This window comes from Chelonoidis abingdonii, chromosome 12, assembly GCF_003597395.2.
Source record: "Chelonoidis abingdonii isolate Lonesome George chromosome 12, CheloAbing_2.0, whole genome shotgun sequence".
Taxonomy (NCBI): Eukaryota; Metazoa; Chordata; order Testudines; family Testudinidae; genus Chelonoidis; species Chelonoidis abingdonii.
The window spans coordinates 873,239-898,554 of NC_133780.1; the positions used below are offsets into that span (position 1 = coordinate 873,239).

Sequence of the window (25,316 nt, forward strand, 5' to 3'; positions counted from 1 at the left end):
CCCCGTCCCGTGTCTGCCGTCCCCATCTTCCCTTGCTGCCCCCATGTGTCCCCTCCACCTCCCATCCCATCTCTGCCCGCTAACCTCATCTCCCCCATGTGCTCCCCATGTGCCCCCTTGCCACCCCCTCCATCCCCCCAGTCCTGTCTCTGCTGGCCCCATGCCCCCCTGCTACTCCCCCTACAGGACCCTCCCTCCAGTGTCCCACTTCCCTTCCTCGCACCCCATGTGCCCCTACTGCAGACCCTTCTCCCACCCCAGAGATCAGGAATAGAACCCAGGAGTCCTGGCTCCCATGTGCCCCTGCAACCCCCTATGTCTCCCTGCTGCACCCCCATATGCCCCTGCTGCACCCCCATACATGCCTCCTTGAAACCCCCAAATGTCCCCACCCCAATGTACAGAACTGCCAGCCCGAAACGTTCACAGATCCTGAGTTCTGCTGAACACTAATGGACAGAGATTGTGTGTGTCCTCTGGGCCCCTGGCTCCCGCCGGCCACATGTTCCCAAGCCACCAGAGCTAGAAACTTACTTGTTCTTTCAATGGAAGCCAAGAACTGCACAGTCTGGTGGTGCCAGCTCTGGGCAGGGAGTTAGAGCGAGGGGTCAGGGAGCCAGGACTCCTGGGTTCTATTCCCCGCTCTGAGAGGCGAGTGGGGGCTGGGAGCCAGGACTCCTGGGTTCTATTCCCAGCTCTGGGAGGGGAGTGGGGGCTAGTGGTCAGAATGGCGGTGGGGCTGGGAACCAGGATGCCTGGGTTCTCTCCCCAGCTCTGGGAGGGGAGTGGAGGCTGGTGGCCTAGAGCAAGGGACTGGGAGCCAGGACTCCTGGGTTCTCTCCATGACGTGTGGGACCCGAGCCAATGGTCCTGCATCAAGGCTGCTTATTGGATCGGGTCCCTTTCCAAATCCAGCCAGAGCAGGGGCATGGGGTGCCTCCCCCATAGCTTCCAGCCCAGCAGTTCGTGCACAGGTGGGGATGTGGGGGAAACCAGTTCCGTTCCCCCCTCTGTCTCGGGGGGGAGGGGTTTGAACAGGGGTCTCCCCCATGATGAGCACTAACCCACCTCTGTATGGATGACCCCTTTTCACACAGCAAACATATGCGACCCCCCCTTATAAATTAAAAACACATTTTTTTATATATTTAACACTATTGTAAATGCTGGAGGCAAAGCAGGGTTTGGGGTGGAGGTTGACAGCTCACGACCCCCCTCCCCATGTAATAACTGCCCAACCCCCAATTTGAGAACCCCTGGCCTGACCCCTGGGCTACAGGCTGTTCTGGGGTGGGGGGCTCCCTCCCTCCCTCTCTCCTTTGTAGCTGTTGCTCTCTGAATAAATAGTGAATGAGGGACAGGACCCAGGGTCGCCCCCTCCCAGCTAGGGGGGCCCTAACCACTGGGCCACACAGGCATAGTCTCTCCACCCCCTAAATGGCTATTTCTGTATTGCTCCCCAGTGGAGCAGGTGGCCTGGTCAGACCAGCAGTCTGGGAATGGGGGACTCTGGCTGGGAAGCGCCGTGTGCCCCCCCCATCACCCCAAACCTGGCGCCCTGGCTGGGCACTGCCTGGTGTAAACACACTGTACCGGTAACGGAGCCACCGCCCTTAGCACCCCACCCCCTGGCGCTGCCAGCCCCAGGACTCTGTACCCAGCTGCCAGGCCTTGGTCACAGTCGCAACAGGCCCTTTGCCAGGTGTGATCAAACCCCAGAGCCACCCCCCTCTGATCCCACGGAGCCACGGGCTGGACAGGACACCCCAGCTCCACGGGTCCCTGCACTGAACCCCTGTCTCCTCCCTTTCCCCAGACGACCATCATGGCGGTGGAGTTTGACGGCGGGGTCGTGGTGGGCTCCGACTCCCGGGTGTCTGCAGGGTAAGTGCCAGGACTCAGCCAGGGGACAGGCCCCCGTGCGACGGGGGGAATTATCACTGCTCACCCCGCCCTGTATCCCTGGTACAGGGAGGGGGCGCAGGGCTGTTCCTCAGGTGTCTGTCACCCCCTCCGAGCCGGGGTCATACCGGGTGTTTGGGGTTTGGCCTGTGCTGGGGCTGGGCTCTGCAGTGGGGCCGGCTCACCCCGGATCAGGCACGGATTGTCCTCATTGCTTTTTGGTGATACGCCTGTTCTGGTCCCTGGTGAATAGAGGGAATCTCTCTCGCTCCCCCGCGTAGGGACACTGGATGGGCCATGCGCCATTGGAGGGGCTGTCGGAGCTTCTCCCCGTCCCCTGGCTGCCCAGTCGCTGCTTTCTGGGGGCCTGTGATCACTCAGTCTGGAGTCGGGGAGACCCTACCTTAACTTGGGGCACGTCCCAGCCCCACCCCCATCCATCTGGCTCCTGTCCTCAGTCCCTCTGCTTCCCCTGGGGCCCAGCCGAGCTCTCCAGCCGCACTAGAGCCCCCCTCCCATCTCCCTGCACAGACCCCACTCCCAGGCTTTCTGCAGCCGCCGGGAGCAGCCTCCCAGAGTGTCCACACACACTCTGAGTTCCAGCCCCAGTTCTCCTGCGAAGTGACCCACAGCCAGGCCTGGCCCTGCTCAGAGCCCAGGTGCAGCCTCTCTCTGCTGGGCAGGGGGAGCAGGATTGGGGTCTGCAGGTCATTAACCCTTTCCCCGTCTTACACTTGAGCAGGGGGGGTTGGCACGTGTCCCACCCCACCACAGGGGTCTGGGAAGGGGGCAGGTCCTGGATTCTGAGTCTGGGCGCCAGGTCTGACTCCGGCTCTGCACTCGCCGCTCTGGATTTCACGCTGGGATCCGGATTCTCCCCCCAGGGAGGCCGTGGTGAACCGGGTCTTTGATAAGCTGGCCCCGCTGCACGAGCGGATTTACTGCGCTCTGTCCGGCTCCGCCGCCGACGCCCAGGCCATCGCGGACATGGTGCATTACCAGCTGGAGCTGCACAGGTAGGGCGGGGAGGCCGGTGGGGGTCCCCTGGGGGTGCGGGCGGGGGCTGGAGCTCACAGGGCCCCTTGTGAGGGGCGGCTCCTCCTGTTCTCACTGACCCACACACCCCCTTCCTCTCCCCAGCCTGGACATGGACGAGGCCCCGCTGGTTCTGGCAGCTGCCAGCCTGGTGAAAGGCGTCAGCTACAAGTACAAGGAGGAGCTGTCGGCGCATCTCATGGTGGCGGGATGGGACCGGAAGAAAGGGGGGCAGGTGAGGTGTGGGGGCTGGCAGCCGGGGGGGGGGTCCATCTGCCCCCTATGGTATCCACCGGCCTGGCCCCCCACAGGGCCTGGCTACAGTGTCTGTGCTGTGACCCCCTCCCCTCGGCGCATCCCCGTCTCCCTGCAGCGTCCTATTCAGACCGGTTAATGCTCCAGGACAAGCTACGCCCGGGGTGCAAAGGGGCTCTGGCCCCCTCGGGCTGACAGAAAGGGGGTGAACTAACTGTCCCCGATGGTGCTGAGTGCTGCATCTCACCCGCCAGCGGGGCAAGGAGACCTGCCCTGGAGTTACGTCCCAGTCACTTTCCCGTAGGGCCCCGTGGCTGCTCGGCCCGGCCAGGCTTGGTAAAAACGCCCCGTTAACGTGTCCTCGTTCCCTCCCTTGGCCATTGCTGGGTGGGTCACCAGCTGCTAGGAGCCAGGCCAGCACAGCGGGGGGGATCTGAACCCAGAACCTCCTGCCCCGTCGGTACTTAGGTGACCGCGGGCTAGGTAGGCCCAAGGCCTGGCTGCGTGTCCGTGCCATGCAGGGCAGCAAGGAGAGACGCCCACTCTGAGACCCGGCAGGGGGCTGAGGGAACAGCTGGTCGTTACTGCAGTCAGTGCTTTTAGTGTTGGCATTAGTCACCCCCTGTCCGCAGGGCCAGAGCCCCCCTACCCTCTACCCGTGCCGGGCCAGGGCTCTCACCTGGCCCGTGTTCGTTCTCGCAGGTGTACGGGACGCTGGGGGGGATGCTCACCCGCCACCCCTTCGCCATCGGCGGCTCCGGCAGCAGCTACATTTACGGCTATGTGGATGCAGCCTATAAGCCCAGGATGACTCCAGAGGAGTGTCGCCAGTTCACCAAGAACGGTAACTGCTCCCGGGCGGGGTTAGGCAGGTTCAGGGCACAGTGGCCCCAGTCCGGCCCCAGGGCAGAGACTGCCTGACTGAGGGGGCAGGGAACAGGATGTGGGGCCTGGCCCCTCTGGGGGGCAGTGTTTGTGAGCCAGCCCCAGGGCAGGAGGACTGGCTGGCTCAGGGTAATGGGACACAGGGCCTGTCCCCTCTGGTGGCACCAATTCACTAACCCCTCATGTCTCTCTCTCTCTCTCCCCCCAGCCATTGCCCTGGCGATGAGCCGGGACGGCTCCAGCGGGGGGGTTATTTATCTCGTCACCATCACCAAGTCAGGCGCTGTGGAGCAGGTGTTCCTGGGGGACGAGATCCCCAAGTTCTACGACGAATGAGTTCTGAGCCAGCCCCTCTTTTATACCCAATAAACCTCTCCGAGCACAGGCACCATATGGGACTCATTGGACAGATACACGGGGCCGGAGCACGTAGATCAGCACTGAGTCATGACAAGTTATCCTGATTTACACCCGCATTAGAGATTTGTACCCCAGCTCCCCCGCCCCTGCCCTCCCAGGGAGCCTTCATAGAATCCGGGTTGGAAGGGACCTCAGGAGGGATCTAGTCCAACCCTTGCCCAAAGCAGGGCCAATCCCCAACTATGGTTTTTACCCCAGATCCCTAAATGGCCCCCTCAAGGACTGAACTCACATCCCTGGGTTAGCAGGCTGATGCTCTAACCACTGAGCTATCCCTCCCCCACAGCCTCTTATCACCCATCCCGACATCTGCCAACTCCCGGACTGGGGTAGACGGGGCCCAGCTCTGTTCCCCAGCCCTGGGTCGCTTTTGTACGCCCCATATCTGGGGCTGCTGTGGCCTGGGCAGGGGGCTGGGAGCAGGTCCCTCACCCCAGTTCTCCATGCAGTGGGTGTTTCGAGGGGGTAGCCCCCTTTTGTACTTAGGCACCTAAAGACACCTCAGGCCCAGACTGTGAGAGGCAGCCCAGGCTGAGCTGACTGGTGGTGGCAAGCACTGACCAAGGGGGGTGTGGGAAGGACGGATTTGGGGTGCAGAGGGGTGCAGTGTTGGTAGAACAGTCTCTAGTCCCAGCCAGGCTCGGGGAGTGCCCGGCGTTGTGTTTGTGCAGGTCCTGCACCAGCTCGGGGTCACTGTGCACCCCAAAGCCGCAGTTCTGGGATCCCTCTCGTTTTCTAACCGGGAGGAGAATGGAACCAAATCTGTTTTCTGGAGCGGGTGAGGAGTGGGGGGCGGGGCGGTCAGGGCATCCCCCCCAGGGACACACACGGGGCAGGGACAGCAGCAAAGGGGATTATTATCAAAGAATACAGGGATGCTGCACTGGATCAGACCCCAGGTCCACTTAGCCCAGGCTCCCGTCTGCACCGGTGACTGGCGCCGGCCGGGGCAGAGTCAGGGGCCTCTGGGCCGGGCTCCCGTCCGCTCCAGTGACCGGCACCGGCCGGGGCTGAGCCAGGGGCCAGGGCCTGCAGGAGCAGCTGTGAGACCATCTGCCCCACCTCAGGGCTCCTCCTGGTCTGTGATCTCAGAGATTGGCTCGGGCCCTGCAGCACGAGGTTTGAGATCCCTGCCCATTGTCAGCATGAACCAGTCTGGCCCTCGATAAGTCTGTGAGCCACAGAAATGGCCTGTCCCTTTGTGAGTTTTACTTAGTTCTTGGGTTCAGTGACATCCTGTGGCAGGGAGTTCCACAAGATAATTACACAGGGTATGGGGGGAAATATTACATTTCATCAGCACTTGTCACGGGCTCACAGATCGTGCCCACACTTGGCCCTGTGCGGTCCGTGGGGGGTGCCCCTTTCAGTGCGACAGCCCTTCTCGGGGGTCCACTCTCTCTTGAGGTCAGGCCCCTCCACCTCCTGGAGCCGCACCTCTCTGAGCCTCCGCACGTCTGTCTGTGCCATGGGCCCCCTCAGGGAGTCCACTTGCTCTGGACCCCCCGGGCCTCCTAACCCCCGAAGGAATTGATGCCCCCACCCCGCCCTGTTCTCTAGACCGGAGCGACTCAGCCAGCATAAAACAGGAGGGTTTATTGAGAGTTGAACCCAGCACAGGAAACTCTCAGGCCTGGCCTCCCTCAGCCCAGCACATCCCAGTCCCCCTGCAGCCAGGGGGGCTTTGCCTGCTCCCCCTCCAGCCCAGAGCCCCCCTGCTTCCCAGCTGGGCCTCCCATATCCCCGGCCCCAAGCCCCCTCTACCCATTGTCTTCTCTCTAGGTAAACAGGGTAGTAAACAGGCAGGCCTGGGTCTCCTCCCCTCTCCGCCCCCCTCTGGCTGAAGCCAATTGGTCAGGTCACCGGGGTCCTCTCCCCGCATCCCATTGTCCCCCACTGGCCAGAACCGGCTGTGACTCCTGAGCTGGGTCTCCAGGTCGTCAGGTCACCAGTCGCTGGGGTCTCCATCCTCCAAGCCATCGGCCAGGGTCCCGAGTCCCTCTCCGGGCCTGTGTCCCAAGAAACTCCCTCTCCCCTCCCCTCGTTAAACCAGTAACACCTGGGGACACTGAGTCCCACTCCCTCTGCGTACAACCCACTGGAAAACACAGAAAACCCCAAGAAACCCCCCCACTTCGTCACAGCACTTCCCAAGCAAGTCTGCCAACCTTCTCCGTCAGGCCCCTCTTGAGAAGTCACCTCTTCCGTAAGGCGCACGCCCAATAACCAGCCCCACATGCTAAAACGGCATGAATTACACCCCCCCCCAACAATCGTGAGATTGGCTAAAAAACCATGAGATTTACAAAAATGGGGACAGTTATTTGGTTTCTGAGTCTTTATCCCAGGCACCAGCATGACCTGACCCCCCCCCCCCCCCAGGCTCAGCCTGTGTCTTTGCCCCTGAATGCCGCATGCCCCGCTAGGGCCGGTTCTGGGTCTCCCATCCCAGCGCTGCCCCAGGGCAGGCAGGAGAGGAGGCCCAGGCTGGGGCACACAGATAGTGTTTAACGCACACGGGATTTCTCAGTACCAGCTGCATCAGACACCAGCTCCCCGCCCAGCCCGATGGATGCCCAGGCGGGGTTACGGCGAGGCAGCAGCACCGCCCGGAGCCCAGCCAGGGAAGGTTTCTCCTCTGCCGGCTGATTTCTCGGAAAGGGCCTGACTCACAGGCAGGTGATAAAGCAGCTGCAGGCTCCTTCTAGTGGCTAATCAGGGTCTGTTGCCAGCAAATCCTCTGGCAGCCGGGCCTAGGCAGGCAGCACAGAGACCTAGCAAGGAAATCACTGCAGGGGGAATTCTGTGCCCCAAAATAAAAAGTCAGCACAATTCACAATTCAATTTACAATTCTGCAATTTTATTTCTCAAAATAACGCAATATAATCATTCCGATTTCAATTATTTTTTGTAATTTATTTCAAAGTACCTGTCACAAGTGTGTCCATGACAGTACAGACAACAAAGGGTCAGGAAATGTTTTTTTGTCGCCTAGATTCCTTACTAGGCGTATCAGTACAGACCTTTGAGTAATTCATTTCAGCTGCAATACAGAACTGGATTCCCGCCTGTTATGCCTGCGCGTCGTCAGCATGAACCAGTCTAGCCCTGGGCAGTCTGTGAGCCACAGAAATGGCCTGTCCCTTTGTGGGTTTTACTTAGTTCTTGGGCTCAGTGACGTCCTGTGGCAGGGAGTTCCACAAGCTAATTACACCACGTGGGGGGAAAATATTGCATTTTATTAGCACTTCCCAAGCAAGTCTGCTAACCTTCTCCATCAGTTTCCCCTTCAGAAGTCACTTCCATAAGGCGTATGCACAATAACCAGCCCCAAATGTTAAAACATCATGAATTACACCTCTAAAAATCATGAGATTGACTAAAAAATCATGAGATTTACAAAAATGGGGGTGGGGATTTGGTTTCTGAATCTTTCGGGTTTGTGGTTTTAAGCTTTTCTTTTGCAAACACCAGGGTGACACTTGCTTTAAAACAAATAATCACACTGAAATGCTCCCCTACTCCCAGGACTCCAGGAGCTGGGACTTCATGCCAAACCCCCAAATATCACAAGCTTTGTGACAAAATTGTGAGCGTTGGCAACACTGTGACCCACTGCTGCAGCCCCTCAGCCCTTCCTTGTTAGGTCAGCTAGTCAGGGCAGGGGCTGTCAGGCCAATGTGTTTGTCCAGCACCCAGCACCACAGGTCCTGGGCTGGGCTCTGGCCTTTCAGCGTCACTGCAATGGAAAATCCAACTCCCTTAGAGCAGCAGAAGTAGCTCAGGGTCGCAGCCCCCCTGCCATTGCTAATGCTCCTTGTGTCCTACGAGGCCTCACAAAGCACACACAGCCCCATGGAAATGCAGCCACCTCTGGGGAAGAGTGCATCAGCCAGACACTTGGTGGAAACACTGGCCAAGGACAGTGGGGCCAAAGCCCTGCACCTATGAAAAGCGTCTTATGGGATCTGTAATATCCACGCAGGGGGCTGGGGATGTCGGGTCTCACCCAGGGACCCCCCATACACTGAGCTGTCTGGTGGTCCAGCCGGGGGGTGGGGGGAGGAAGCTGCAGTTTCAGGGTCTCACCCCGATGCTCACAGCTCCGAGCCGTCCCCTCTGGCTGCTGCGTCTGTCCATGGCTGCCTGACCCCAGCATGGCCGAGCCGACCCTTCCTCAGTTGGGCTGGGGGCTCTTTCGCTCACCTCGCTGGGCCTTTCCCCGGGCATTGTTCAGACTTAGGAGCCCCCTGACCCCTTCCAGCACTGGGGAGAGCGTGAGCCTCTGGGCTGGGGAACATCAGCTCCCACTTGCTGTGCGGGGGTCACGCTGCAGCCATAGGGGACTTTACCCCAGGCACCAGCATGACCCTGTGTCTTTGCCCCTGGATGCCCCAGGCCCAGCTAGTGCCAATTCCGGGTCTCCCATCCCAGAGCTGCCCCAGGGTGAGCGCCCCAGGGCAGGGCAGGGAGGAGGCCCAGGCTGGGCACACAGGCAGGGGATTTCTCTGTCCCAGAGCCGGAGCCCAGGCGGGGTTACGGTGAGGCAGCAGCACCCCCCGGAGCCCAGCCAGGGAAGGTTTCTCCTCTCCCGGGTGATTTCTCGGAAAGGGCCTGACTCACAAGCGGGTGATAAAGCAGCTGCGGGCTCCTTCTAGTGGCTAATCAGGGCAGGTTGTTTGCTGGGTCTGTAGCCAGCAAATCCCCTGGCAGCCGGGCCCAGGGCTGGCATCGCTCCCCTCATTTCCTCACCAGGGCTCCCTGCCGCCGGGCTGGGCCTGATGCCACGTGGAGCGGCAAACTGGCCCCGGCCGGCTGAACCTGGGGGTGTTTAACCCCAATCTCCTCCCCCCCCCCCCGCCGACTGGTAGGAGCGGCCCATGGGCTAGGGTGGGTTATGACTGCGGCACAAGCAGCAATGGACTAGGACAATGTGTCAGCGAACATGAGCTGCGTGAACTAGGTGTGAACACAGCGCTGAGCTGATCAGGATTAGCCGCTCCCAGAGTGCCCTCTGATTAGGAGTAGCTGGGTCTGTGCCGCTCGGCCCTGCCCAGAGCCAGTTCAGCTGGGCTGGAGCCTCCCCCGGCCGGCTCCGGTAACTGGGGTGCGTTAATTGGCAGCTCAGATCCAGGTGTACAGGATCCCTGCCCTGCGGGGACACAAGGGGATTTGCACCCCACCCCCAGGCAGCTCCCTGCTCTGCTGTACAGAGCCCTCCACAGCCCCTATAGCTGTGAGCTGAGGGGCCCAGCCACACTGGGGACCAGCCAATGGGGCGTGTGGATGCTGAGTGGGAAGCAGGCTGGAACTGGAAACCCACCCATAGGGCAGGGTCCATTTCTGGGGGTGTAGCATTGCCAGCCCCCAGCATTGGAACCCCAGGCGTCAGGGCCCCCAAAACCATGAGCTTGTAAAAAGTTCCAAAAGGTGGTTCGTGTTCACCCGCGGGCTGTGAGCAGGGGGTGGGTTTCACACTGTGCTTGGGAACCGCACAGGCTCAGGTGGTCACGTCAATCCGGGAGCTGGGGCTTTAAGGACAGACTGACTCACAACCATTGGTAGTACCAGGATGGGTGACAGGGAGCAATGAGCCGGTCTGGGGGAGGAAATACCCAACCTCAAAGCCAGCCTGCAGTGGCACCCCTCAGCACACACAACTCTGCCCACACCGCCCAGCGGGACACGGAGCATCGCCAGCACCGAGGGGCCAGTGCTTCCGCTGGGGTAACTCAGCTCCATCGCCCCGGCGTGGCCACGCTGATCTCCACCACTGAGGAGCCCACCCTGAAAGCTCAGCCGGGGGGTTGCCGAGGAGGAACGCTTATATCCATAACTCCAAGGGGTCAGAAAACACCAGCTGGGCCCCAAAAATTTGAGATCAGCTTAAAAAAAAACCATGAGGATTTGTTTAAACACCCTCTGGGTTCGAGCCCCTAGGGGTGTTGTGGTTGCCAGGTGCCAGCAGGGCTAGAAACCACCACACAAAACTTCAGTGCATTGAGAAATGCGACCAATGAAAAGGGAAATGCTCCCGGGAACGGGGCGATTTCAGTGAACTGTGTGGTGGGAAAACGGCAAAACGAACCATCCCTCGTTATCGCCTGACACAGCCGAACGGTTCATTTCCACACGGTAAAGACGGGTCGAATCCACTTTAGTTAACTTTGTGTCGACGTTTATAGCGAATGAAAAGGTGATTTTAACAGCAGCGTAACAGTCTCTCGCGGGTCCGTCTCACGCCGACAAGAACACAGACCAGACTCCCAGCCGCAGACACGGGACAGACCCGCAGCTGCAGGCCCAGGGTCCACGGAGCCCCCGCGCCAGACGCACACCCAGGGCAGCACAGAAAGGGCCGTGTCTGTATCCCCGGGACAACGCACATGGCCCAGCGAGGAGTTTGTGCCTGGGGCTGGGGTAGCTACAGCAGCAGGTCAGAGCCAGGGAAATGTCTGACCCCGGTTCTGTGGGTCCACCCAGTGCTGCCAGCACCAGAACCCTCCTCCCTCCACTGATGAGTGCTATGACAAACTGTCTTCAAAGTGCTTTAAACAGAGAGATACACACACACCCCTCTGGGACAAGGCCCTGTAACAGGCACCCTCACAAGCCCCCCCAGGACAGGAAGTAAAGTATTTTCCCTGTTTTCAAGAGGGGGAAACTGAGGCACAGAGCGGGGACGGGAATCACTCAGGGCCTCACAGCGAGCCAGTGGCAGAGCTGGGAATAGGACCCAGGAGTCCTGGTTCCCAGATCGCACTGCTCCCACCAGCAGGGACTCCCATAATGTACTGAGGGAGCCTACAGAGAGTGGGAGCACGGGGCACCCAAACTCCAGCTCCCACGGGCGACTGTGGCAGCTTTGTCACATGGAATTTGGTGGTTTTCAGCCAGAAGTGTTCAGTTTTGGGCCAAAAATTGCGGGTTTTCCATGTGACCGGCCCTTTCCCACTTCCCCAGTGGCTGCTGGGAGGAGGCTCTGTGCACCCCAGAGATAAGGAGGCTGCAGTCCCTGCCCTGAGGGGCTCAAACACGAAACAAACCATGCGGCGAATGGGGCCGGCCGCGCCCATCCGGGCTGCCCAGTTCACGTCCTGTGGCTGACACACAGAGCACGGGGCAGGCGGCCCCCCCGCAGTGGGTCCCAGGGAGGCGGGAGGTTCAGGAGATATGGGGCTGTTCACCAGGCACAGCTTCAAGGCCCTACGCAAGGAGTAACAGGGAGATAACGCTGAGGAGGGGCAGGGGGCCTGGAGCTCCCGGGTCAGTCCGTGTCTTCACAGTCTGGAGGCTCCACCGGCTCCGACCGGCTACGTTAGAGCTGCAGGAGGAAGACACGGGAGAGTCAGGGTCTGCCCCGAGCCGCATCCATATGGGTCAGAGAGGGGCTGGGGGGGGTTCCCCCAGAGCCATTCCCCAGAGAGACCACCCCAAGCTTTCCCCCTCCCAGAGACACCCCCCAGTGCCCCCGCTGCCTGGAACCCCTCCCTGCAGAGGGGAGACAGACCCAGCCGCAGACCTGGCCCTGCACTCGGCACCCCAGCCTGGAGCTCAGGGCTGGTTTGTCGGAGGGGCCGGGCTGGGGGTCTCCACCGAGCCCTCGGTGACTCCCCTGGGACAGAGTCCCCGCCACGTACCGGTGATGGAGCTGTCCGATCCATGCTCGCTGGCTGTGTGGGGAGAAAGGAAGGGGGTCAGTGTCTGGTGGGGCTTGATACGCTCCCCTGGGCTCAGCCCTCCACCTCCCCACCCCACGGGGAACAAACGGGGGCTGGTCAGATTGTGACACAGAGGCAAAGAAACGGTCCAGCCCAGGCAGGGAAGGTGACCAGCCCCACAAGGATCCCCAGAGCAGATCTGGGAGCAAACACCCCCCTGTGAGCTAAGCCCTGCCAGTGACAGAGAATTGCCCTGGCCACGGCCAGCTCTTCCAGGGGTTATTCCCCCCGCCCCCCGGAAGCCACTGATGCCTGATTTCGGGAAGGCGCGTGCGAGCTAACGTCCCGCCAGGGGCCCCGGGGACTGGGCGTGGGGTTCGGGTTTCAGAGAGACCCATAGGACAGCAACCGTCCTGGCAGGCCCAGCGCCCTCGGGGCGTTTGTGGTGCCTGGACCCTGCCCCCCAGCTCCCCCACACTGCACAGCTCGGCATCGAGGCCAGGCCGGTCTCGGCGGGGGCACACGGACAGCGCCCAGCCCAGTGGGGGGTCGTCTCACTCACCCGGCGCCGGCGAGTACAGATCCGCCTTGGGCCCTGCGGGGAGAAGGCGGGTCTCAGCGAGCGCAGGAGCCGGCTCTGGTCGCTCTCCGGGGCCCGGCCCAGCACGGACACCTGACTCGGGGTCCCCGATAAATCCAGCATGCGGGGAAGGGACCAGACACCCCAGGGTGAGCGGCCGACTCCCTCCCCGAGTCCCCACCAGTGTCCCTGCCAGCCCCCCTCGGGGAGCCCATGACACCAGCACTGGGGGCTGGTGGGGCAGGGCGTGGGCAACCCGGGAACCCCCACCCCGGCTCCGTACCTGACTGCCTCCTCCTCCAGGCCAGGCCGACCAGCACGGCGACCGCCCCCAGGGCCAGGATCACGCCCGCCACCACCGGGACCAGCAGCGACTCGGACGGCGGCTCTGAGACGGGACAGGACAGGGGCTGAAGGGAACCGGGCGAGACCCCTCCCCACTGCCCAGCTCCCCCATAGACCCCCCACAAGATCCTCCCCCAGCATGGGGTCAGTCACCCCTTTCCCCAGCAGTGCCCCATAGCCCCCTCCCGAGATCCTCCCCCAGCATGGGGGTCAGTCACCCCCTCCCCCAGCAGTGCCCCATAGCTCCCCTGAACTCCTCCTCCAGCATGGGGTCAGTCACTCCCTCCCCCATCAGTGCCCCATAGCCCCCCCCCAAGATCCTCCCCCAGCATGGGGTCAGTCACCCCTTCCCCCAGCAGTGCCCCATAGCCCCCTCCCGAGATCCTCCCCCAGCATGGGGGTCAGTCACCCCGTTCATCTGCTTCCGATCCTCTGACTGATGCAGCGGCCCGTGCTACCGGCAGCTTACGTGCGCTAGCATTAGTATGTGGACCTGTGCGAAGCCCGCCTCGTCGACCATTTTCTGCCCCGGGCAGGGCGGACTAGCCCCAGCGCCACTCGCCTGGGTCTCGTTTCCCACTTAAGCGTTGGGCGCTTGGAGCCACGCGTGCCTTCCACCAGTCACAGACCGAATGAACACTTCGGTCACGGGCTCAGAGATCATCGTATATGATTTAGTTCCCTCCACCTTTAGTTTTGGGGGGGTTAGGTGTTTTTTTGGGGTTGCCGCACCCGAACTCATCTTGGTCCAGGATGTTTGGTGCTAGCGACAAGAAGGGAGGAAGATGATGGCTGGGTGCATAATTAGGTTGACAAGGAGGCATTGATTGACCTTCTCATGGTTTGGTAATCCCTGATGCGGAGTGCGTAGCTCATATGCATCCTGCGGGGCCTGGCTGAGGACCCCGCTCGTCACGTGGCGGCGGGCATAATTTGTGACTTGCACACTTCACAGGTGTATCCTGGACCATAGGACGCTTGCTTCTATAGTTGTGGCCCACAGGGCAAGGAAGATGGTGTTTGTGTTGTGGTATATGATCGACATTTTATTGTGAGACAGAAGAAAGCAAGAGGAAGCAAAAGTCCCGATCAGACCGCTCTCCTGAATTTAGGCTGAATGTGAGACTCTGGTCCAGTGTTTAGCTGGATTTACAACAGTTATGTATTCTCTGTTCAGTCTATGAGCGTTCAAAATTTCTGCAGAGTTGTCACTCAGGCCCTTAATCACTGGCGGCTACATTCTGTACTAGAAAAAATGACTCCATATATCGCCTTTCACTGACATGAAGCTACCTTCTAAAGACAATATCACCGAACATAGCCCCTATGTATTAACTTAGTAAGTCACTGGTTGTGCTGTCTTGTGAACGAGATCACAGATATCAAAGTGAAGTTTGTGTTAAAGGTAATAGAAGTAAAGGTTTGTGGTTCTACATTTATGATGAGATAAATAAAGCATGTTGACAAACAATATTCTCATGTGTGTGTGGTACTAGCAAAAAAAGATTCTTGTGCAGTCAACGAATGGATGTGTCTTCCATTAAATCAAATATAAAACTCCTGTCACTTACATATCTGCAAGGCACAACAATTCTTACCTGGCCTTAGTATTTGTGTAGGAAATTGCATGTCATGGCATATCCCACTAACTAGCTTGAGAATTAATATTATTTATTATTTTTGAAAATGAGAGTAGAAAAGTAAGAGCCTCCCTGCTCACCTAAGACCGGAAATTAATAATTTTCCATACCTTTAAACATCAGGAAATCAAACTGTAGCTCAGAAAAGAGAGATCAATCTGATCATCGAGGGGCCAAGTATTGTTAAACTAACTGAACAATAAGTCTAGTATGTCTGGCTTGGGCGGGTTGCTGAGACCAGCTAAGGAAGGTTTTTTAAACAGTCTTTTTTCCCGACTGCTCCCAGCGTGTTTGTATCATTAGATGACTGGAAGTGTAGAACACGATGGTTACAGCTTTGTTTGCCTTTGTTCTTCGATACTTGGCGCGTTCTTGCGCTTATGGATCGGTTTACGAGCATAATCTGGTAGAAAGATACCGGGAAGAAAGGTTTATGAAAAGTAATGGTAATACATTGTTTTTGGAGGGAGTGGAAAATAATTAAGATGCTGATCTGTTGTAGTGGTGTGCTTTGCGAGGAAGAGGCTTGTCAGGGAGTGAGTCCGTCGCAAGCTAGCTGGTTCTATAGACATTATACATTCTAGTCAGATGATTTCATCATTCAGTAAGGTACCTGCTTGTTTCTAATTTTTCCAGTATTTTTGGGTGTGGGAATCAACCGGCAGCGGAACACTCGACGTTGCAGGTTCGCATTCTGTCGAGCTGGTTGGGGTGGTCCAGAGGTCAAACAATTTTTAAGATTGGGTTTGGGGACTGGTTCTTGATGCTGGTTTTCGCAAAACTTGGGGACTCCCTGTTCGATGCGGTCGAAAATAAGACGAGATGAGTGGTTGAGTGCTAACTTAGTAGGATGATTTGAATATCAAAGGTGATTTATAGATATCGTAATCTGACGTGCTGCCTCACATTCTGTATAAACGGCAAAACAAAAATGAGATTCCTTCACGACCGGTCCGATAAAAATACTCGCTGTTATCGAGCGGAATAGTCGGCTAGTCTGATAATCCCGGTCTTCTGCTATGCCGCCAACTATTATATATAGAAGAATAGATGTAATTGAGACCGGCTGGTTTGTCCGGAGGGGCCGGGGCTGGGGGTCTCCACGAGCCCTTCGGTGACACCCTGCCCGGGGCACGCGTTCCCCGCCAACGTACCTTAGAGATGATCCAGGAGCTGTCGCGCGTCCTGCTCGCTGGCTTTGTGTCGGGGAGAAGGAAGGGGGTCAGTGCTGGTGGGTCTTAAGCTTTGATACGCTCCCCTGGGCGCAGCCCTCCACCTCCCAGCCCCATCGGGGAACAAAAGCGGGGGCTGGTCAGATGTTGTGACACAGAGCAAGAAACGCGTCCAGCCAGGCAGGGAAAGGTGACCAGCCCCACAAGGATCCCCAGAGCAGATCTGGGAGCAAACACCCCCCTGTGAGCTAAGCCTGCCCAGTGACAGAGAATTGCACCCTGGCCACGGGCCAGCTCTTCCAGGGGTTACGCTCCCAGCCCCCGGAAGGCCACTGATGCCTGATTCCGGGAAGGCGCGTGCGAGCTTACACGTCCGCCAGGGCCCACGGGGACATGGGCGTGGGGTTCGGGATTTCCAGAGAGACCCATAGGACAGCCACACGGCTCTGGCAGGCCCAGCGCCCGTCGAGAGGCGTTTGTGTGCCTGGACACTGCCCCCAGCTCCCCCACCACTGCATACAGCTCGGGATCGAGGCCAGGCCGGTCTCGGACGGGGGGCACACGGAAAGCGCTCAGCCCAGTGGGGGGTCGTTCACTGCACCCGGCGCCGGCGGAGTAAGATCCGCCTTGGGCCCTGCGGGGAGAAGGCGGGGTCCTCACGAGCGCAGGAGCCGGCTCTGGTCGCTCTCGGCACGGGCCGGCCCACGCACGGATATCACCTGACTCGGGGTCCCCCGATAAAGTCGCAGGCCAGCGGGGGAAGGGACCAGACACCCCAGGGTGAGCGGCCGACTCCCTCCCGGAGTCCCCCACACATGTCCCTGCCAGCCCCCTCGGGAGCCGCATGACACCAGCACTGGGGGGCTGGTGGGGCAGGGGCGTTGGAGCAACCCGGGAACCCCACCGGCTCCGTACTGACTGGCCTCCTCCTCCAGGCCAGGCGCGACCAAGCACGGCGCCGCCCAGGGCCAGGTCACACGCCCTAGCGACACCAAGCTTCCGGGACGCTAGCAGCGACTCGGACGCGGCTCTGAGACGGGACGGACAGGGGCTGAAGGGAACCGGGGAGAACCCCTCCCCACTGTCCAGCTCCCCCAATAGGACCCCCCACAAGATCCTGCCCCCCATGGGGTCAGTCCACCCGCTTTCCCCAGCAGTGCCCCATAGCCCCCTCCCGAGATCTTCCCCCAGCATGGGGGTCAGTCACCCCTCACCCCAGCAGTGCCCGCATACTCCCCTGAACTCTGCCTCGCAGCATGGGGTCAGTCACTCCCTCACGTTATTCATGAAGCAGTGCCCCATAGCCCCCCCCGGAGATCCGCCTCCCCCGGAGCATGGGTCAGTCACACCTGTCCCCAGACAGCTGCCCCAATAAGCCGCCCATCCGCGTAGATCCTCGGCCCCAAGCATGAGAGGGTCAGCTCCACCCCGGTTCCCAGCAGTGCCCCATAGACGCCCCTCGGCGGAGATCCTCCCGCCAGCATGGGGAGTCAGTCACCCACTCCGGCGCAACAGTGCCGGGACATAGTCCCCTGAACTCCTCCTCACAGCTGGGGAGTATGGCATGTCTCCACCCCTTCCCTCCATGAAGTGTCCTCCATAACCAATCATAAATGTATCTCTTCTTTGACCCCAATCATGCTCTGGCCTTGAGATGGCTTCCTCACCCACCCGCACAGGGGTTAGTCTCCCCTCCCTGTCGAGAGCGCCATAGGCCCCCCACGCTCCCGAGATCCTTCTCCAGCATGGGGTCAGGGGCGGTTCGTTCTGGCTTTGACTTGGCTTGGTTGAGTGAATTTTGGAAGAGTCCTCGCCGAAACGCCTGTTTTTCTCGATCGGGGCACTCAGCGACGTGTCATTGGTCACCGGCTGGCGCGAGACCGTTCGCCCCGTCGCCCTGTCAATGCCACCATTAGTCCCCCAACCCAAAGATCCTTTCTCGCAGCATGGGGGTCAGTCACCCCCTCCCCCATCAGTGCCCATAGGCCCACCGCCCCAAGATCCCTGCCTCGCACGCTGGGTCAGTCACCGCCGGTCATCCCTGTCAATGACCTTCGCCAAGCCCCAGGCCCCCGGAACGATCCTCCTCCATGCAAATGGGGGTCAGTCACCCCCTCGCCCTGTCAGTGCCCATAGACCCCCCCCGAGATCTCACCCAAGCGATGGGGTCAGTCACCCCTTCCCCGACAGCAGTGGCCGGCCATAGGCCCCCAGAGATCCTCGGGAGGCCCCAGCATAGGGGGTCTAGTCACCCCCTCCCCAGCAGTTAGCCCATAGCTCGCCTGAACTCCTCCTCCAGCAGGGGGTCAGTCACCGGCCCTCCCCATCAGTGCCCGCAATAGCCCCCCCCAAATCCTCCCCCAGCTGGGGTCAGTCACCCCTCCCCATCAGTGCCCTATGCCGCCACCAAGATCCTCCCCCAGCAATGGGGTCAGTCCCCCCTCACCCCATCAGTGCATAGCCCCACCCGCCACCCAAGATCCCTCTCCAGCATGGGCTTCAGTCACGACCCTCCCCCATCGTGCCCCATAGCCTCAAGAATCCTCCCCCAGCATGCCGGTCAGTCCACCCCCTCCCGCCAATCCAGTCGCCCATTAGCCCCCCCAAGTATCTCTGCCCAGCATGGGGTTCAGTCACTCTCCCCCAATCAGTGCCCATAGCCCCAACCTTCTCCCTGAGATCCTCCCGCCCAGCATGGAGTCAGTCCTCCCTCTCCCATCAGTGCCCCATAGCCTCCTGAGCTCCTGCCCCAGAAGGGGGTTCCATCACCCCGCCCTCCTTTGTCAGTGCCCCATAGCCCCCCTCCCCCGAGATCCTCTCCCAGCCAGGGCCCATAGCATGGGGGTCAGCACACCCTCCCACTGCTCAGTGCCCCATAGACTCGCCCCAGGTCCCCATTACACGGGTCAGTCCCCATCGGCCATAGCAAGGCGGCTTCAGCCCCCCATCCCGCTCACCCCCAAGCCTGCAGCCCCACACGGCGACCAAGGCTGCTGGGCAGGCTCTTCGTGCTCCACACGGCGCAGGTATCAGGCCTCTTTCTCCCGGGGGTCAATCTCCACCGTGGCCCAGGCGTGGTAGGTCCCCGTCCCGTTGGGCAGGACCCCCTCGCACACGTTTCCTGCTCGCTGCTTCCCCCCGTGGGTGTCCTCAGCCCAGCTCAGGCGATGACCCTGGGGGTAGACAGCCATGGGCCCGGCACCCAGAGGGTGGTGGGCCCGCCGGGGCGTCTCTGGCCGGTGACCGACGGCCTGGGCGCTCTGGGGAGAAAGGGGGGGCATTTTGAGGGGGAGCCGCAGGGTCGGCCAGTGAGCAGCACCGGAGTCCCCCAACGCTACCCCTTCAGCACCACCCGCCCTGCATCCCCCCGGGCCCGGATGGGTCAGCGGAAGCCCGAGTGGAGGGCCGAGGGGGTCCTGGGGCAGGGGTGTCTCCAAATTGGGAAGGTCGGGAGCATCAGGGATGTCCCTGGCCCCCGTCAGCCCCATATGGGAGGCTCTCTCCCTCCCGCCTTCAGCACCACCTGCGCCTTCCCTGCCTCGCCAGAAACACCCTGCCTCCTCCTCCCCCAGCCCCTGCCCTCACGCCCACTGCTAGTGCCCCTTGCCCTGCTTCTCCCACCCCCAGCACCCCCTGCCTTCCCTTGACCCTCGCCAGAACACCCTGCCTCTTCCTCCCGCCTGCAGCTCCCCCCTGCCTCACTCACGCCTCCAGCATGCTCCTGCCTGGCCAGGGACCTCCCTGCCCTCCCCTCACCCCCAGGACCTCCTGCCCTCTCCCCGCCTGGCCAGCGCCTCCTGCCCTCGAACCTGACCCCCAGCTCCCCCATCCTACTCAGCGCTGGCCGCGCCCCCTGCCCACATCTGGCCCACCCGTCCTAGTGCCCCCTGCCCTCCCTTGCACCCCAGCCCCAGGACCCCCTGCCCTCACCTGCTGCCAGGCGCCGCCTGCCCTCACCCCCATACCCCCCAGTGCCCCTGTTCTCACCTGCCCGCACCCCTAGTGCTCCCTGCCTCTCAGGCCTCTCTTCCACTCTGTTCCAAGCACCATCCCTGCCTTCCCTTGCTCACAGAAAGCCCCCGCTGCCCTCCTCCATCCCTCCTCAAGTGCCCCTGCTCTCGGGCTATATGCACCCCAGCCCGCCAGCACCTGCCTGGCCCTCCCCCACCGGGGCCAGCACCTCCTGCCCTCCTCTCTCCCTGCCCAGACGCGCCTGCCCTCACGAGCCAACCGACATCTTAAAGATTTTTTTCAGCACTCCGGCCTCTCCTTCCTATCCTCGTGAGTGCCCTGGGTCTGGGAGATTTTAATCCACACCCTTAAGGGAGGGCAGCGCGGCACCCCCTGCCCTCCCCGTCGCTGCCTTTGCCAGAACCACGTGACGGAGCTGCCCGCCCTCCTCGCTGTCCCCCGCCCAGCCTCCTCCTGCCTCGGAACCCGGCTCGCCGGGAGACACTTCGCCAGCACCGAAGCCCTGCCCCTCCACGCCCACTGCTAGTGCCGCACCCTGCGCTTGGGTGACTTCGGCTCCCGGAGGGCCGGACCCCGACACAGCACCCCCTTCCTTGCCTTGCCTCAGCAGACCCCCTGCCTCCTTACCTCCCTCAGTCCGGTCCTGCTCTCCACCAGCCCCAGCACCCCGCCGACTCGTTCTTCGGTCGTCATGACAGGACCCCTGCCTTCCCCTGCCTCCTCAAGAAACCTTCCGGTGCCTCCTCGCCTCGTTCCCCAGCGAGTCCCTGCCCCTCATACCTGCCAATTCGCCCCTCCCGTGCCAGCGAACTCCCTGCCCTACCACGGCCACTGCTTAGTGCCCTGACCCGGTTTATTTCACGGTTTCCACCCTTTACGCACTCCCGCCTCGCCCCTCGGCGTCTCGTTTCCCCAGCCCCCCGGCAGCACCCCCTGCCCCTTCCCTTGCTCACCAGACACCCCCTGCCCTCCTAACTTTCGCGCGGCCACTCCAAGCACCCTCAACCTGCCCTCTCTTGAACTGCCCCCAGCACGCCCCTGCCCCTACCCCACTGCTAGTGCCGAATCTCCTGTCCTCTGGCACTGGCCTTCTCAGAGGGCCACCCGGCCGCCTACCATTGGACTCAGCCCGTTTCTCAATTGCCCTTCCCCTGCCAGGTTGCTGGAGGATGCGTCGCCAGCATATCGTGCGGCGGGGCCGTTCCGTCCGAGTTTGGCTGCCTGTGCCTCCAGGCGCGCAGTCGCCGCGCCAGCTCCCCGCGGCCCATCACCTCACCCTCCATGCATCTCTGTCTGGCCAGGTCACGTCTACTTCCTCGGCCGTCCGATGCGGCACGCTGATCTGGGGAAAAGTGCGCCGGGCGCCGGCCTTTCTGGCCGTGGATAACAACCGGGCGCCTGAGCCGGCGGAGGGATGCGGCCATAGAGCACTGGAGCGGGAGTCCTTGGAGCTGGAGAGAGAGCCGTTGGGGCAGCGGACCGGGATCATCCCTCCGCGGAGCGTCCCCAGCGCCCCAGTCGCCGCTGCACAGGAGAAGCGGGAGGAGCTCGAGCCCTCTGAAGGACCATCCCACCGCGGCCCAGGTGCCCGGACGCTGCTCCTCGACTCTCATGCGCCGCCAGAACCTCCCCTTTACCCCTCACCGCTGCCCCGCCAGCCAACTGACTAGCCGGCGCCCCTCCAAGTGGAGGATCCTCTCCCTCCTCCCCATACCCACAGATGTGGCCCCTTCGCTTAGGACAGGCCTTTCGCGCCAGGCTATCTTATCTACGCCTCCTCGCGATTCACAAAGTCGCGCGCGCGGCAGCTCAACGCAACACACCTGCCTTCACCTACCGTTCACCTGACTCTACTGCACTGCACGCAGACAGCTCGGGTGCCTCAGCCTGGCCAGACCCCCTGCTCTCACGGACCGGCGGAGATGGCCGGGAGGCCACGCGCCTCTCTACCACACACCACGGACCTCCTGCCTCCCCTTCAAGCCCTTGGTTCCAGCCACCGCGCCGATGCCACTCTCCCGACTTGACCAGCCCAGGGCATTTCCCCTCATCCCAAAACGCAGCTCCGGAGAGCAGCTCACCGGCCTGCTCCCGGCAACGCGGTCGGCCACCCCTAGTGCCCCCTGCCCTCCACCGTGGTCAGACCCAGCCCCAGACCGGCACTCGGCCCCGGACCTGCGGACGGCGCCTCCAGCTCCGCCCGGTCGCCCTCACCGGACAATCCTCCAGCGCCCGGTAGTACTCCCTCCGTGACCATGCCCAACACCCCATAGACGCTTCCCGCCCTGCCTCGGGGGCCGGCACGGCGACCGCAGCCTCACCTAGTGCTTCCCTGCCTCCCGGATTATCATCTTCGACCCCAGCGCCCCTGTCCAACCTCCATTCCAGCCTGGCCAACGCCCCCCTACCGTGGTCTTCTGCGGACCGTCACTCTCCCCAGAACCCCTGTCCTCACCCTGCTGGGCCAGCGCCCCTGTGCGCTCGACCATGCCTGGTCAAGTGCCCCCATACGCTCACTCACCCCCAGAACGCCCCTGCCCTCCGACCAACTGCGCGCAGCCGCACCCCATCCTGTCACTTCACACTCCCAGGCCTGGTCCGCGGGTCTTCCAACACTGGCGCAGCGCCTCCACCGCTCTAGCGCTCATTCCCCAGGATCCCGCTGCCCCCTCCCATCATTCCTCCCGCAGCGGCCACCCGCTGACCCCATCCTCCAGCTTATGGAGACTGGCAGCACCCCCTGCCCTCACCATCGCGATTTACCGAGATATTCCGCCGTATTCAGACCCCCCTGCCCACTCGATTCGCCCCGCTACCCTGGCCAGGTCGCGCCCTGCCCTCACCCATGACCACCCAGGACCCTGCGCCTCACACCCGCCGGTGGCGCACCCCCTCCCCCCACGCCCCAGTGCCGGCCTGCCCTCAACCCCAGCCTCAAGGCCCACCTGCCCCCACCCCCAGGACCACCTGCCCTCACCCCGCCGGACCCGCTGCCCTCACCCCGCCTGGCCAGCGCCCCCTGCCCGAGCTGCAGGTAGCGGCGCAGGGGCCTCGACACACTCCCGCTCCAGGAAGTGACGACAGTACTGCAGGGCGACCGGGTCCCCGTTCCACCGGCGCTGGGTGGCCTCGGCCTCCCGAGCGGGAGCCTCCCAGCGGTGCCGGGCGGCGTCGTAGATCAGGAAGTCGCCCCCGTCGTAGCCAAAGCGCCGGAAGCCCCCGGTGCTGCCGTCCGCCCGGATCTCGCAGCCGTAGGCGTACTGGAAGATGTGGAAGCCTGCACGGGGCAGAGCCAGGGCTGGGTTTGGGACGGGGACCCCACAGAGCCAGGACCACTGCTGGGTCTGTGACCCCTCCCTCGACCCCACCCCAGACCCTGCTTAGCAGGGAGCCTGCAGGGCCCTGCCCTGTGCCCCCCTCAGTGCCAGCCCTCATCTGCCCCCCACGGGGTCCTGGCTGGGCAGGACTGCCTGGACCTTGGTTCTGATCCGGCCATTCCTGGGAACAGAGAGGGGGGTAGGGAGACCCGTCCCGCTGGGGGCGCTGCACAGACACAGTGAGACAGTCCCTGCCCCAAACAGCTCATGGGGCAGAGAGACAAGAAACCAGAGGGGAAACTGAGGCACAGAGAAGTGAACTGACTTGGCCAAGGTCACCCAGCAGGTCAGGGGAAAAGAGGCAGGGACAGAACCCAGGAGTCCTGGTTCCCAGCCCTCAGCCCCCACCCCCTCTCTAACGCACCAGCCCCCACTCTCCTTCCAGAGCCGGGGAGAGAACCCAGGAGTCCTGGCTCCCAGAGCAGTGCTCCAGGTCCCCTCTCTTCCCTGCCATGTCCCCAGTGCCCCGGCCCCTCTGGCCGCGTGCGGGCGCAGACTCACCCCTGCTCTGGTTGTACAGGTGCATGTGGCTCCGCACCTTGCCCCGGAAGCAGGCCTGACGCACCTTGTGGATGTGGTTCTCCCGCTCCCAGACCTCAGGCTCCGTCTCCTGCATCCAGGGTGCCCGGGGCTGCATCTGCTGGGCCTCGCTGTCGTACTCCACGAAGCGCTGCCCGTCCACGTAGCCGGCCACGGTGAACTCAGGCACCCCTGGGCCGGGCTCCGAGACGGCCGTCAGGAAGTATTGCAGGGAGTGCGACCCTGTGGGAGAGGGGGAGCAGCAGTGTTAGTGGGATCTGTCTGCACCCCCTCCCCAAATGCCGAGAGAGCAGCCCCCACTCCCCACAGCTCCACAGAGATCCCCCCCCAAAAATTCCCAATGTAATTGTAAGGTGGATTGATGGACAGCTCACTCATCTCCTCAAGCACAGAGCGAATGGGGAATCACCAGCAGCTGGGAGCACTACAGGGCACCTGACACACAGAAGGGAGTGAACAATTCTGCTGAGAATGGGGCAGAAGGTGTGTGTGCACAGATGCTGCACACACATACACGCCCAGCAGGGAGGGATGGACACACACACACACACACACACACAGCCAGTGGACAGACAGACACATGGAGCTCCCTTCCCCAGCACCGCAGGGCAGCCCTGCCACAGCACAGCCCGTGAACCCCAATTTCCTAGCCCAGGCATAGGGCTGCAGGGGGGACGGGGCAGACGTGGAGTAAAAACAGTGGGGAGGAGGGTCGCTGCCACTTCTGGCCCCAGACCAATGACATCACCCTCAGGGGTGGGTCTGGCCCCAGCTCCCCAGTGAGCTCCTGGCACCCCACAACTCATCCACTGGCACCCCAGACTGCTGCCGGGTGCTCCCCCACGTGGGCAGTACTTCTCACCCCTCCCCCAATACCACAGAAATATACCACTGCACCCCACCCAGTGCCTGTGGCAGAGAAATATCCCCCAGAGCCAGGGAGAGAACCCAGGAGTCCTGGCCCCAAGCCCCCCCTGTTCTAACCCACCAGCCCCCACTCCCCTCCCAGAGCTGGGCAGAGAACCCAGGAGTCCTGGCCCCCAGCCCCCCCTGCTCTAACCCACCAGCCCCCCACTCCCCTCCCAGAGCTGGGCAGAGAACAGCCTAGGAGGTTGCTGGCTCCCAGCCGCCTCCCTGCTCAACCACCAGCCCCCACATGCCCCTCCCAGGCTGGGCCAGAAAGAAAACACAGGAGTCCTGGCCCGCCCAGCCCCCCTGTTATCTAGAACACACGCAGCCCCCCATCTCCACTCCGCGAGCTAGCAGAGAACCCAGGAGTCTTGGGCACCTATTGCCCCTCACCTGTTTCTAGGCCACCAGCCCCCACGCCGCCTCCCAGAAGCCGGGAAGAGAACGCACTCAGGCTCTGGTACCACAGCCCCTCAACCCTCCTAGCGCCCTGGAGAGGTGTGTAGATATGCCACGTTTGCCCCTACTCATTTCAACCTGTGACTCAGCGCCCACTCCAGCAAGAAGGTAGGAGGGAGAAGGAGCGTAGCGTGGTCTGGCCCCCAATGCCGTGTGGGTCCTC

General features: G+C 61.8%; 2 protein-coding genes and 1 pseudogene across 3 annotated transcripts in view; 1 reads left to right on the forward strand and 2 right to left on the reverse strand.

Moving 5' to 3' along the window:
* Window positions 1–1,780: 1,780 nt before the first annotated feature.
* Window positions 1,781–4,461, forward strand: PSMB9 (proteasome 20S subunit beta 9). The gene is made up of 5 exons (XM_032775019.2): window positions 1,781–1,884; window positions 2,787–2,918; window positions 3,043–3,172; window positions 3,895–4,036; window positions 4,286–4,461. The coding sequence occupies exons 1-5, from the start codon at window positions 1,826–1,828 to the stop codon at window positions 4,411–4,413; spliced, it is 591 nt and encodes a 196-aa protein (XP_032630910.2). The 5' UTR covers window positions 1,781–1,825; the 3' UTR covers window positions 4,414–4,461.
* Window positions 4,462–10,598: 6,137 nt separating this feature from the next.
* LOC116821655 (major histocompatibility complex class I-related gene protein-like) overlaps window positions 10,599–25,316 on the reverse strand; it is a 28,593-nt gene continuing 13,875 nt past the window's right edge. For both annotated transcript variants that reach the window (XM_075071538.1, XM_075071537.1), the window contains 4 exons: window positions 13,023–13,127; window positions 12,722–12,754; window positions 12,139–12,171; window positions 10,599–11,822 (listed from right to left, as the gene is read on the reverse strand). In XM_075071538.1, the coding sequence (XP_074927639.1) occupies window positions 11,812–11,822; window positions 12,139–12,171; window positions 12,722–12,754; window positions 13,023–13,127 (182 nt within the window). In that variant the 3' untranslated portion in view covers window positions 10,599–11,811. The remainder of the gene's footprint in view (window positions 11,823–12,138; window positions 12,172–12,721; window positions 12,755–13,022; window positions 13,128–25,316) is intronic.
* LOC116821667 (major histocompatibility complex class I-related gene protein-like) lies at window positions 18,833–24,032 on the reverse strand (annotated as a pseudogene).